At 20.6% G+C, this 14,589-nt stretch overlaps 1 protein-coding gene across 3 annotated transcripts; it reads left to right on the forward strand.

Annotated features, from left to right (window-relative positions):
• Positions 1–436: 436 nt before the first annotated feature.
• On the forward strand, positions 437–3,097 carry LOC105363393 (ankyrin-1-like). 3 transcript variants are annotated; one of them, XM_011501063.1, is made up of 2 exons: positions 437–1,501; positions 2,343–3,097. In XM_011501063.1, the coding sequence occupies exons 1-2, from the start codon at positions 662–664 to the stop codon at positions 3,069–3,071; spliced, it is 1,569 nt and encodes a 522-aa protein (XP_011499365.1). In that variant the 5' UTR covers positions 437–661; the 3' UTR covers positions 3,072–3,097. The 3 variants fall into 3 exon arrangements, with proteins under 3 accessions (XP_011499365.1, XP_011499366.1, XP_011499368.1); XM_011501064.1 differs by having other exon boundaries at positions 438–1,453; XM_011501066.1 differs by having other exon boundaries at positions 439–1,505; positions 2,343–2,462.
• Positions 3,098–14,589: the final 11,492 nt, after the last annotated feature.

Consider the following 14,589-nt stretch of genomic DNA (forward strand, 5'->3'; position numbering starts at 1 on the left):
CATAATATTTGTGCGTAATCATATAATATATTTTTATATACAGAAGCTTAATTTGTTATCTAAAATTAACTGTGATATAAACTAAAAATTATTTTACTAATAATTCAGCATACTTTTTTATATTTTCTTAATTTTGATATTATATTTTAATATATTTAATTATTATATTAAATAGAAAGAAGCTAAGATTTTACATATTTATATGAAAATTGCGGAACTAAATTATAGTTAATGAAAAAATAAAAACAGATAAATTTTATAGTTTTCTATTAAACAATTTAAGATAAAATATTTATTTTCTTGGGATTAATTAAAAAGTATCACACATATTTCTTATACTATTAACTCGAATATTTTAGATAAACGTGAAATATATTTTTAACAATGTTGACAAAAAATATAATAATTACATTATTTGTAGCTTAATCTAGAGATGTTCAAATTGAGCAACTTAAAAAGAAAAAAATTGTGATGCGAAAACTTTTTCCAAGACAAAACACTCAAATTTCGAAAGATTTTTTCTACAATTCGATCCATAATGTTAAGAAAGAATATCGAATTTTACGTTTTTGAGTTATGAAGTATATTTATTTGAACAAACCTCAACAAAAGCTCGGAAAAGATTATCATAAAAAACAAAAAAGGAAAGGAAAATTAAAAAATGGAATATCATTTACTTATAAGTGGGGAATCAATGCTTATTAAATTTTACTCAAATAGTTTTCGTCGATTAACTCGCGCTGTTCATCAAGGAAATATCGATCTAGCTTCTAGTATCTTTGACTTGGTTATTTTTAGTCCTGCCAATATTGCATCAATTCTAAGAATTGCTGTTTCTAAATGTGATGTAGACATGGTAAAACTCATATTGTATCATAAGCCGAATTTAAATCTGCATGTACTTATGGATATTATCTGGACAGCTGTTTATTTAAATTCCAAAAGTATTGTAATGATGCTTATAAACTATGGCTTGAATGCCCACCATTTTGTCGGTTTGTACAACTCCAATCTCCTTCATGCGGCTGTAGAACGTGGCAAAGAATCGGAGGTTGTATTGTTACTGAATCATGGTGTAGATGTTAATACACGCGGTGTTGCAGGAGCAAGTGCCCTTCAATATGCTATACAGTTAAAACAAATCAATATAGTACATAGACTATTGAAAAATGGCGCCAGAATAGATATGCTAAATAACGAACATAATTCAGTCTTGCATACTGCTGCAAACACCGGTAATCTTGAGCTAGTTAGTCTGATGCTAAGTAATGGTGCTGATGCTAAGGTTACTAATTATAAAAAGAAAGGTACATTACATTTTGCGGCTGAAGCAGAATATGAAAATGTATCTGTTGCTGAATTGCTGTTAAGGAATGGAGCAGCTTTAGACGGTGTGGATGAAATGCACTTTACACCATTGCATTTTGCCCTGATGACCAGAAAAAAGAATATGGTAATATCAGAATGTATTAGCAGAAGAATATGCTTGGCAACGAAATTCGTATGTATGTTATTGTGTCTTTTGAAATTAAGAAAAATAGGAGTTGTATTCTGCTATATTTTTTATCTAGTGGAAGGTCCTTTCAACTAGCGAAACACATGCGTAAAAGTATTTTAATAATCAAAAAATAAATTAACAATCATTTTTTGCTCACTATTTAATTAATAAAATATATATTAAGTAAAAATTTACAACATTCATGCTATAAATTACAAATAAATAATAGTTCTATTTTCTATTTTAAGTAATCATTTGTTTTATTTGAAAACAAAATATTTAAAATAGAAAATTATTTTTCGTTTTCAATTTACTTTAATATTGTGATTTTTCGAAAATTAGGTAAAACAGTGATTATATTTGTATTTTGATTAATAAAAATAGCAAAAATATTGATGTTTAATCTAATTTACTATAAGATAAAATGAATATTGCAAACAATAGTAATTGTGAAAGATTCATTGTATTTATAATCCAGTTACAAAGCATATTTTATGGACATTATTTAAATATAATTATAATGTAATCAGTGATTCAATTTAGAAATTTCTTTATAAAAGTAAATACTTTATTCAATATAAAAAAAATGAAAACGATTGCATTGTCGTTAAGCAATATAATGTAGCTTGTAATTACATTAGTTCTTACATTAGTTTGTATATCGTTCTGTTACATAAAGCTATTAAAGACACGATTTTTTCTCTTGTACAATCAAACTAAAAAATTTATGTATATACAATTATCCCATCCAAGAGTAGAAAATCAAAGCACGAACAGTTTCTTCTATAATTAGTACATAATTTCAAATTTTAATTCAAGTTACACGCTATCATTTATTTTTTAGATACAATTTTTTATGGAACAAGGAGCTAATCTAAATGCAAAAACAAAATCAAGTATTTTTCCTCTCTACTTAGCAATAGAATATACTACAGCTTCTATAATTGAATTACTATTAAAGAAAGGTGCACGTGTTAATGAAAAAACAAGTCAAGGCTTAACAGCACTTCATATTGCTTGTAAGAATGGCTCAAAACGAAAAATTGATGTTTTATTAAATTATGGAGCTGATATTAATTCAAAAAGTGAAGTAGTAAGCACGCCTTTATATTGGTTGGATATTCGCTCCAAATTGGCAAAGAATACAATAGCTAAGCACGTGGCTGAATTAAAATTTCAAAATTTATTTATTCGCGAAGAAAATTTATCTATTATTCAAGTATACTCTGATTGGCAAATGCTTTATAAAAAATACTTATGCGAACTTGAAAGAATGACAACTAAAAAAGTTTATAATAACATTTCATTTTATCATGTTCTATCAAAAACTTCTAATAAATTATTGCCTTTACTAAGAAATAATGACTTTGTTTCTGCATTTCAATCAACTAATCTACCAGAACTTTTTCCGCTTTATGAAAAAGAACTTAATAAAAAATTTGCAAAAGCAAGAAAGAAAAAAAAACAATTAGATTTAATGAGAACACGTTTGAAATCAATATTTTCACAACATTTACCAGAAATTGCCTTGGAAAGAATTTTACTTTATTACTCTGAGGAAACAAACAAATAGATTAATCATATAAAAATTTTAGCAAATCAAACAAAAAAATGATTAAGGTACGTCCCTAATATAACTACAACTATATTCGTCAATTATTTTTCCTGTTGTAACAAAAATCAATAAAAACATTCTAATTAAAATAAAGTGATGTATATTATATTTCATTACAAAAAATGTTATTTCTTTTCAATAGAAAATTTTTTACAATAATCTAACACAATAACTTTTATTATAATATAATAAGAATAATTATTTTTAATTAATTATCGTATTGCATATTTTTCAAAGTTTATATAAACAAGTTATTTAAGTTTTTAGATGATATATATGTTTATAATAAAAATAATGGCAACAGTTTTAATTTATTCATTACTTCTCTCGTATTCACATTCAAAAATATTTTTTCAAACAAAAAATTATAATAGTATGATTAAATATTAGCTGTTTATATTTAGTATTACAATACTAACTTTTATCGTTACTTACTATATAAGACTATAATAAAAATAATTATAAGAAAATAATTTTAATAATTATTTAAGTAATTGATTTATTAAAATAATTAATATTATCAAAAGTAGAATTAGTATTTTATAATAATTATATTCTTATTATAAATGTAATAATATAGTTAACTAATGATATGATTTTAAACAATAAAAACTGCATTCTAAATAATATGTCATTCGTCAAACTTAATTATTTCGATTTTTATTTAGATTATTTTACTGAATAATTATAGATATATGTATATATTGTATATAAATTTTATAAACAATATAATTTATAATTAGCATAATCAAATTTGTAATATAAAACTTATGTAAATATGAAATACATGAATTATTAATAGATTAATTAAAACTTATTATATATTATAATATGAGCAGATAAAGTTATATGTAACAAATGAAATATAAAAACATTATAATAATTTGTAATAGAACTTTACTATAGTAATATGTTTGATACATAATATGCTTATTAAAGCTAGATCTAAAATAATAATTTGCATTCCTTTTGTAAAAATAACCAAACTTTATTCTATTCGACTCTTGAATTAATTCAATATTTATTACTATAAATAATTCATTGATCCTAAAATGATTAATATTATGATATTATAAATGATTTATATGATGTATGGAAAAAACGTTATCATTCTTTCTGTATTATAGTAAATATAAGTGTTTTTGTTAACTGTCATACATAAAATATTTATAATTTATGTATAAAAATTTTATATGTAGTTTTATTAAAAGTTAATATGTAATTAAGTATATTAAATAACATACGTAAACATATGATTACATAAAATTTATACAAATGCCTTCTGTAGTTCCCTTAATTTTATAAATTAATATATGTATATCACATCAAATGTTACTTAATTCAATATAACATAAAAATTATCAAATCATTATTTTAATCATCAATCATCGATCATATAATAAGTATTACTATTTATTTGTATTCTAAAAATATATTTACTTTAATTCTTATTTTGAAAAATAATACTAAATAAATGAAGTACACAATGAAAACGCATACATTTTAAGTAAAATAAACAATCATATGATATTTTCATAAAACAGTTTATGGAATACCATAAAAAGAAATACTTGATTAAAGCAAAATATTTGAAAAAGCTGTAAATCACACATATTTTTCAAAAATGAAAAAAACATTTTAATTTTAAAGTTTATTATACTATGAATTAATATAAAAAATTCTTTTTTCTACGATTTACCTATTCGTACGTAATATATATATATATATATATTACGTACGAATAGGTAAATCGTAGAAAAAAGAATTTTTTATATTAATTCATAGTATAATAAACTTTAAAATTAAAGCTTATTTGAGTTATAAAAAATCATAAAATTACTAAAATTTTAGTTACGATATTAAACTAAATATCTTGATTAAAGTAAATCGTATTAATGGATAATTCAATTAGTAAAAATAATGAAATTTTCTTATTATGTGAAAATTTTATATATAAAATGAAATTTTCTTGTTATGTGAAAATTTTTTTATTTCTAGTAATTGAATTATCCATTAATACGATTTACTTTAATCAAGATATTTAGTTTAATATCGTAACTAAAATTTTAGTAATTTTATGATTTTTTATAACTCAAATAAGCTGTTCCTACATTAATCTATTAAAAAAAATAAAAATAAAAAATTATTAAAGTGATTGTAGAATTGTAAATATCAAAGCATAATAAATGAAATTACGTTTTTTGTTTCAGAAATGATAGTAATACTGTACATTTTATACTTATATTTTTGAATATATTCATATAATCAATAATCTAGGGATCTTTGTTGTATATAGGATGATTTTATACGTATATAAACTACAATAATTGTGAAATAAGAAGTATATCGCAGTAAACTTGCTAAAAATTAGGATATTTAGAAAAGAATAAATAATAAATTAAGAAAACAGAAAAACAATGTAACCAAAATTCTGTAATGACATAACATTTTCAATAATAGCATCGATAAAACTGATGACAAATCTATACAGATAGAAAAATGAAGAGATAAAAATGTTGAGTACTTATGCATTTATTTTTATTCCTTATTAGTTCATTTCGTGAATAATTTAAGAAAATAGATAACTCAATAACTATGAGGTATATAGCAGAATATTATGCGAACATATATAATATATATTATATTATATTACACATAAATATTTGTGTCTGTGTGTATGTGTCAACAAGCATAGGATGCACGTATAAAGTGAAGAAAACACGAAAGATATACACAAGAAAATCAAATACCAAGGATTACAAATTCAATAAAATAAATAATTTTATTTAAATGGCTTAAAATACATTGAGATTAAAAGAATGAGTTTAAAATAAAATGGATATGACATATGTAAAAGATGAATAAATTGCTAGAAATGTATACAAAAAATAGTTTATAAAAAGTTGAATAAGAAAGTAAAGATAACAATTTTATTATTGTTTCTAGTATTAATACAAATTCTTGCAGAGAGTTTATACAGCATACGAGAAACTTTTTTTGTTTTAAAAAGTTTATACACAATATTTGGTACTTTTTTAATTTTATGTATTTAATAATAGATATATCACTACAAAATGCCTTGTAATTAGAATATCAAAGTTTAATTTTTTATTATCCTTGGCAAACAATAATTTCTATTTTGATGGCCAAGAGATATAAACAAAACAAGTTTTTAGCAAAATTATATATAAACTTAAACTCTGCTCAATTAATTGATTCTTATATGAAATTGAATCTATTATATTACATTAGAATTTGTAAAAGTTTGCAAACGCAAATTTTTCCATCGATAATTATAATTTTTGGTAGAAATTGACTTTAAAATATGAACTATAAATTCTAGGTATTATATAAATAGTATATACTATCTAGATAGCTAGGTATAAAAAAATTAAATAAAAAAAAATTTTATTGAATGTTTTTCTTATTTTTATGTAAATAAATTGTATATTGTATGCATCATACATTTGGTATATTTAAAAATATATGTTTCTAACACAGAGCATTATCAAACTTACGTAAAATTTAATGACTAATCAATTACTAGATTTAACTATATTCAATTTTAATTTTTCATTTAATCAGTCTTTTTATATTCTTAACCTTTATTAATAATTTTATAATACATAAGAAAAATTTTTTATATATTTCGACATTCGCAACATAAGAATATTTACAAGATTTATATATAAGACCATTTATATTATATATTTTGTATGCACTTGATATCGAAATATGTAATTACGAAAGCGATATATTACTAATTAGAATGTATTTTATTACTATTTACAGTAACATTTATTATCTTTAATTTAAAAATTACATAAAATTGCTGTCAAAAAACAAATCAAATGTGAAAACTATTGGATAATATATTAACTCCTATGTTTATGTCTTGAATTATTATAAAAAATTCAAACAGAATATTAACAATAAAAAAGTTTAAATTATGTTTATGTATATAATTATTTTTAATATTGTGATTAATACCAAATTTTTAATTAATTTACCTTCTAAAATATTTGGTTCTATATTGTATATTTTTCTACTATTGGATATCTTTTAGTTTTATTCTATATTACTATTATTAATTTTGATTTTTATGTAAAATTTGTTGATATAAAATTTATTTGAAAATAATAAGATAATAATATAATTAATAATATAATAATATAATTTATAAAATAATAAAATAATAACTTTTTACAAAAATTAAGGAAAATTTATTTTGTAAATTAAACGCTATATGACAATAATTATGACGAGTAGAATATTAAAATAAGAAATAGAACAAACTGTTTTAATTAAATTGTCTCAATAATATGTATTTATTAATATATACTGTTTTCATATATATTAATAATATATTAATAAATATTTCACAAGAAGAGAAGGTAACCAAATTATTGCACAATTGCTACTGTAGTTTATACCATTACAGATTTATCATTAGCTAATTACAGGTAACTCGCAGCACCTTTGAACTCGAAAGTGAAAAAGTTTGAACTGTATAAATTGTACTTTAAATAAATTTTAAATAATATTTATATAATATATTATACATAATCTTACTGAGCATACAATATTTAGTATGAATACTTTTCGGTATTATTCTATGCTTAAAACCAAATAAAAGTTTCATTTTTTAATTGATTACCACTATTAATAATTATTTCAAATATTTATATAAATTAATTAGACGGTTACTATGACATGAATACATAGAAAATAAAATAATTTCTTACTAAATATCGAATTTTTATTTTAAAACAATAAATACAATTTTACTTAATATATTGTTACTTGATATAAATTTAATATTAATAAGTATTTTCATTTATTATTTTATTTTTTATTTCTTTAAATATTTATAATAAAATAAAATAACAGATAGTTTGAAATACATATTTTTAAATTAATACTTTAAAACAAAGATGATTAAAAGAAAAGTCAAAATAAAATGTAAATAAAAATATTTCAAAATTATTGTTTAAGCAGTTAAGTTAAGCAATGTTTCTATAGATTAGTTTTATCGACAGTTTCATGAAATATAATGTTTCATACTTATATCAAATTAAATAATTTTTAACCAAAAAGTTGCAAAGAATAATTTTACCAACTTCTAATAGGAAAAATCAAATAAGATACACATATAGTATGAATAGAAGATGAATACAAATGAAAAAATATTTGAATCTAGTTGTGTATGCATGCCTGTATGCAGCGACATGTACCTGTGTTTAGGTGCGTAGAAATGTAAATTTAAATAAATGCTTTGTTAGGAATAAAATGATTATAAATGGCTCTGAAAGACCACTTAAAATAAAATAAACTTATGTTAAGAATAATCTGTTAAGAACTTCATACTAGGAAAACTCTAACATTAATAAAAACTGAGAATTTCATATAGGAGGCGGAGCGATAGATAAAATTTTAACCATAAATAGTTAACAAAAGAAAATCATATTAAAATATTATCATATATAAACTATAATAAATTTATATAAATAAATATTATTTATATTAATGACTATTAAATAATTTAATATATATTATTTAATTTAGCAAGAATAAAGAAAAGAAATTTTAAAATTCATCAGATTATTTGATTATTTATATTAATAACGAACATTTCTACCGTTTAACTACTATGATTATATTTTGGACATTAATATATAGTAATCTTTATTTAAGAAATTCTTTAAAACTCCATATACATTATATTAGTTTTCACTTGTTTACATTTTCATTTCTTAATTTATTTTGTTTATTTGTATTTTCATTTGATTTAAATTATTATAAGATTTTATATCTTTATAAAATTATTTTTATTATTAAATATTATACATAACTATTATATTAGAAAATTACTCTACAATTTATAAATATACGGGTTTATTTAAGATATATATCTGTATTATAAAAAAATGCCTATATTACAACAAAATGCCTAGATTTTATTATAAAAAATTAAATTCTATCATATATTTCATTGTAGAGACAATTTTTTATTTTCATATTTAATTTTTGATTTTTGACAATTTCATAATATATAATTTATTTATTATTATTTCTTCTACATAGTTTGAAAATATTTTATTTGACATTTTAGAATATATTATTTTCAGTTTAATGAAGATTGTTGTAAAATTTAATAAATTGAAAAATATTTTTCTTGATAAGTAATAATGTAATTAAAAAATAGAATATAAAATAATTAAATTTTCACAAAAACTTCTAATAAATCTACTAATAAATTTTATATTTAATCATTAATAAAAATATGTTTAAAATATATTAAATAATGAATACGTATAATTCTAATTAATAAGATTATCCTGTTTATAAAAATAATATTATTTTTTATACTAATGTTCTATTGATTTGCTTCTTTTGTAATATTTTTTATATGTACAGTTCAATATTTTAAATTTGCGATATCAAAGTTTTACATCCAAGTCTTAGAGCTAAAGAAATATTGAGCCAAGGCTCCACGAAAATACTGATGATAATAAATCTTAGGAACATGAGAAGAAGATGCTTCTGTAAGAATTGCATTTATATAAATATAAAGAGTTCCGTTAGTGTGAAATTGAGTGACATGGTGAAGTAGAATTAAAAAATTGACTATGTTCGATTGTGCGATGCCTACAACATCAATTATACACCTTCGTCGCAATAATTCGTCAGGTATAAAATATGCGCTTTCATCGACCAGATTACCATATAAAGTTTAAAATCTTTATAAGCCTCTAGATTTCAAGTTTTACTTCTCAATAACAAAACATTTATAATCTTATCTAATAGTGAGATAAAATTCTGAATAAAAATTTTTATGTAAATGAATATACTAATATATGATAATTCATACATCAACAATGTTTGAAAATTGTTATTATTATGCGAATATATAATTTTGTTTTAATATTATTTAGTATATTAAATAATTTGTTTAAATATATTTTTGAGTATTTTTATATATATTTATATATATTTTTTTATTTTATAGTATTTTTATAGTTTCTATATTTTTATAGTAAATATAGTATTTTCATAAATAAATTTCTGAGTACTTTATTACTTATATATGTTTATAGTAATAAAACATTATTCAATATCTTAATTTATCCGATCATTTTGCGTAAACATTATTATATATCACAGTATCAATACAAAGTTTATATAAAATCAATAAAATTTAGAGAAAAAGTAATAATTTAGTTAAAAATTATTGTCTCGAAACAATTTTTTTATGTACATACATAGGTATTTACATTTTATATTATAATTCCAATCAAAATTTTTTCATATTAATTCAGTCAAGCAGATTAATACTAAGAAATACTTTTTTTAAGTGAAATTTTTTAATAAAAACTAATATTTAATTATTGCGATATTAATAAATCATTATAAATCTAGTTTATAAACATCCTTTTTATAATATCAACAAATATATTTGTGAAAACTTTTTCAACATGAAAAGTCTATAATATTCATTGATCGAAATATATTTAATCTCAAATAATCAATATGTACAGTTCGTAGACAAAACACAGGTGTTAACTGAGTATTTATGTACGTATTTTACTGATTAGCTTATTGAAGATTTGAATAAAATTTAAATTATGTATTAAATATTTAAATTTCTTCATTTTTTAAAAATAAATTCATTAGAATAATTTACTGCAACATTTATCTATAGTGTTATTATAACAATATATATTAAATAAACTCGTTTATTAATATATTATATTAAATATATATTTAATATATATTTAATATATATATAATAATATTTTCAATCACATACAATATTATTTGATTTATTATTCGCTTTAAAATTTTAAAATTTAGTTTTTCAAATAGAAATTTCCAATTTGCTAGTACATGAATAAATCTGTTTTATAACTGACGATAAAAATTAAATATACAACTTATAATATGATTTAATTTGACCTTATCATAATTCATTATGACTACATTTCATCACAACATGCTAAATCGGCAACGGCCTATACAATATTAATTAGTATGATTAGTATGATTTTATTTATAATAAACTTAATACCTTATTTTTCAAAATAATTACAAATACTTACTTAAATAATTGTAATGATTTATATATGAAATTAGTCAATTTATAATATTAGGCTTATCTTTATATTTTGCAATTATTTTCATACTATCTCAATTATTTTTTATGCATCAAGCTTATGTATGTAATTGAATACAAATTCTACCAATTAGATGAAAAAATCTCTTCTTATATTTCTAAATGTTCTTCAGTTGAATATTATTTGAATATAATTTTTTTCATAATTATGAACTATAGTTAAATGAATAAAAAATTAATACTTAAAATTCTATTGTCAAGTATTATTATTATGGTACAATGCAGTTATCATGTATTAATATGTTGTGAATTTTACGAATTATATTTGTACATGTAATAATTGCTTTGTAATCCAGTAGTAATATATAATTATATTCCAATATATATGCAAATAAAATGAACAAAATTCTTATAACATTATCTTATACGTACGTGTACAATTATTTTCTATTAATTTAAATACAAATACAAATGGTATTTGAATAAATTAAAATTTGAAATTTTGTCAATGTAGACAATATGAACATATTTATTACATGTTATAAACATTAATTTATTACGAATTTTATTATGCATATGTTACATAATATTATTTAATTAAGCATTATATTAACATTTTGAACCCAAATATTTTTTAACATTTCAATATCGATAACTTTTGTTTATTAAATTATAAAATAATAGAAATTAATTTAATTAATTTAATAAATTATAAAATATATTTATACAATTATATAAAAATGTTATACCCACAATCTTTACAGTAATTTTGCCATTGTATTAAATATGTTTAATACTAAATAGAATGTTATTAAATCTTCTTGATATTTGAATATTGTAAAATGAAATTTAATAGTTAAATTGTAATAGTAAAATAAATAAAATCGTTGACCCTACTGTTACATTACAACAGTGTTATTAAAAATTCCTCATACTATCATTATAATAGTTAGTTCGAGTATGGCAATTATGACATCATAAATATATGATGATTATATGACCATGTAACCAACTTATAATTATGTTTTTGTGCAAACTTACTGAACGATTCGGCTTAAAAATGAACTGTTGAAGATATTGTTTCTATGAGTTTCTCCAAGCTAGAAAAAATAAAGGACATTAGAAAATTATACGATATGCATGTCCATAGTAAAAAACGTGATTTTTGTGGAGGCTCAAATAATTTGAATTTATTGCAGTCAAATGAATTTTGTAGTATAAAAGTTATATAAAGGGTAATACGTCGTTGAGGGTGTAAGTATTATATACATGTGAACATTTTTGCATCAAAACTAAAATCACTTTTAAAACTAAATTGAATTTTAAATAAACTAATTTAAAATTTAAAACTGAAACTTAACATTAAATATTTATTTATTAAATTTTTTTCATAAAATTGATCTGACATTTTAAATTTGAGTAAGCTGTCATAATTAAAAATAAGTTAAACAAAAACTAATATTTATTTTATAGTACATAATGCATCTAAAAAATTGTTTCATTACAGAAACGAGTGAAAATAAGGAAGGAGGTAAAGTTAAAATGTATGTTAATTAATTACGTATATAGCATATTATACAAATAAATTTTTTTAGTAATCAATCCATTTTATACTAGAATTTGAATTTGTAAAAACTGTATGTAAATACATATAGTATTTGTTCATACTCAAAGATAGTACTAAAAAAAATTTTCTACAACTGTTACCTATGTTTTTAGGATTTTTCGAACAGTTTTTGTATCGGCTTATGTTGGTGTTAATTAAAATTAATCATTATATTTCTAAAAAGAAATAAAAAGAATGAATGACAAATGGCCAATTATTATAATAAAGATTTATAAATATTCTTTTTCACAAAATTACAGCAATTACGCTTTTAGATGAATATTGATAAAATAAACTAATTAATGTATCAGAAAGCAGATTACATTAAATAGTAGATATTAATTATAGATTCATTATATATAGTAGAATAATAGTAAATAATATATATAAGCTGTTTTTTCTTTCAAATAAAATTACAAAAATAAATACCTACATTTATGAAAAATATGTATAAATGATCAATATAACAAGATTTTTTTGCAATAATAGTTTAAAATCTATGAATAGTTCTTTTAAAGAATTAAACAAATATTTGAATTAAAATACTCATAAATAGTAACCAACATGTGTATTACAGAAAGTGATAAAGAAAAAAAAATTTATATGTAAGTACAAAGATATTAGCATTAAAGCAATATTATTTTAATTTATCAGTAATATTAAAGATTATTTCAGTTTGTAATTAGAATTAAAAGATTATATTCTCCATTATATGAAATAATGTTGCTTATAGATTGAGAGCTATGATTAATGTATTAATATTTTTATTGCAGTTTGAAGTAATTTGTGTTAAATCTATGTTAAATTACGAATCATTTTATTTTAAAACCGAAATATAAGTAAAGAATATGATTGTAGTCATATGGGCAGTTGTCTAGGTGTAAGTACAGTCAAATATATTTGTAGTATCTTCTATCTGTAAACAGATATCTTGTCATCCTGATAGTTCTAAAATGCAAGCGTATAACAACATTGGAAAGTTGAATTTTTAGTTACATTCGCTTCTTATTTCACCTCTACTTATCGATCAAGTTATCTTGTATCTAATATACCTAATTATCTATCTACCTATCTATCTATATATCTACATAAATTTATCTAGTCTATCAAATCATTCTATTTCTTAATCTATCTATCAATTTCTTAATCTATCTATCTATTTGTTAATCTGTTTATTTATACCTTAATCTATGTAACTATTTTTATATCTATTTCTACTTCGGTTTCTACTCTGACTATTTATTTGCCTCTATCTGTTTATATCGACGTACATATACATTATTCTTACTGCTGAAATGAATTTGCGGGATCCACCCTTTAAGAAAAATTCATTGCGGCTCTTTCCCATTAGCCCCCCATCCTATGTTATCTATTGAGAGATATGCATCATTCTTCTTTAATATGAGTATCTATAACAGCTTGAGACACATTTGTAGCTTGTATTTATCTCTATCTCTTTGTCATGTCAGCATACTTGAACGAAGTCTGTACGAGTATGTTCACACATGTGCTCCACATAGAGTAGTATGTACTACCTTATACGAACTTTATTATCAATGTCACTGATACGAATTTTTAACTAGCCCATTTTAATTTTATTTTTAATTTTTTTTTTTAATTTCAGTTTTTAATATAAAATCAACAAAAAGATTAAATGATTAAATTAATATATATTTTGCGCACTTACGTGAATATGACAAAATACTAATATATGTTTAAGCTTTACATAAAGCATAAATCATATAAATAAATTAATA

Source organism: Ceratosolen solmsi, unplaced genomic scaffold, assembly GCF_000503995.2.
Source record: "Ceratosolen solmsi marchali unplaced genomic scaffold, CerSol_1.0 scaffold57, whole genome shotgun sequence".
NCBI lineage: Eukaryota > Metazoa > Arthropoda > Insecta > Hymenoptera > Agaonidae > Ceratosolen > Ceratosolen solmsi.

Bases quoted from the DNA above. Each gene is read 5' to 3' on its own strand.
- LOC105363393 (XM_011501063.1), top strand. From the start codon at position 662: ATGGAATATCATTTACTTATAAGTGGGGAATCAATGCTTATTAAATTT. The intron at 1,502-2,342 runs GTATGTATGTTA...TTTATTTTTTAG, and splicing joins TATGCTTGGCAACGAAATTC to ATACAATTTTTTATGGAACA.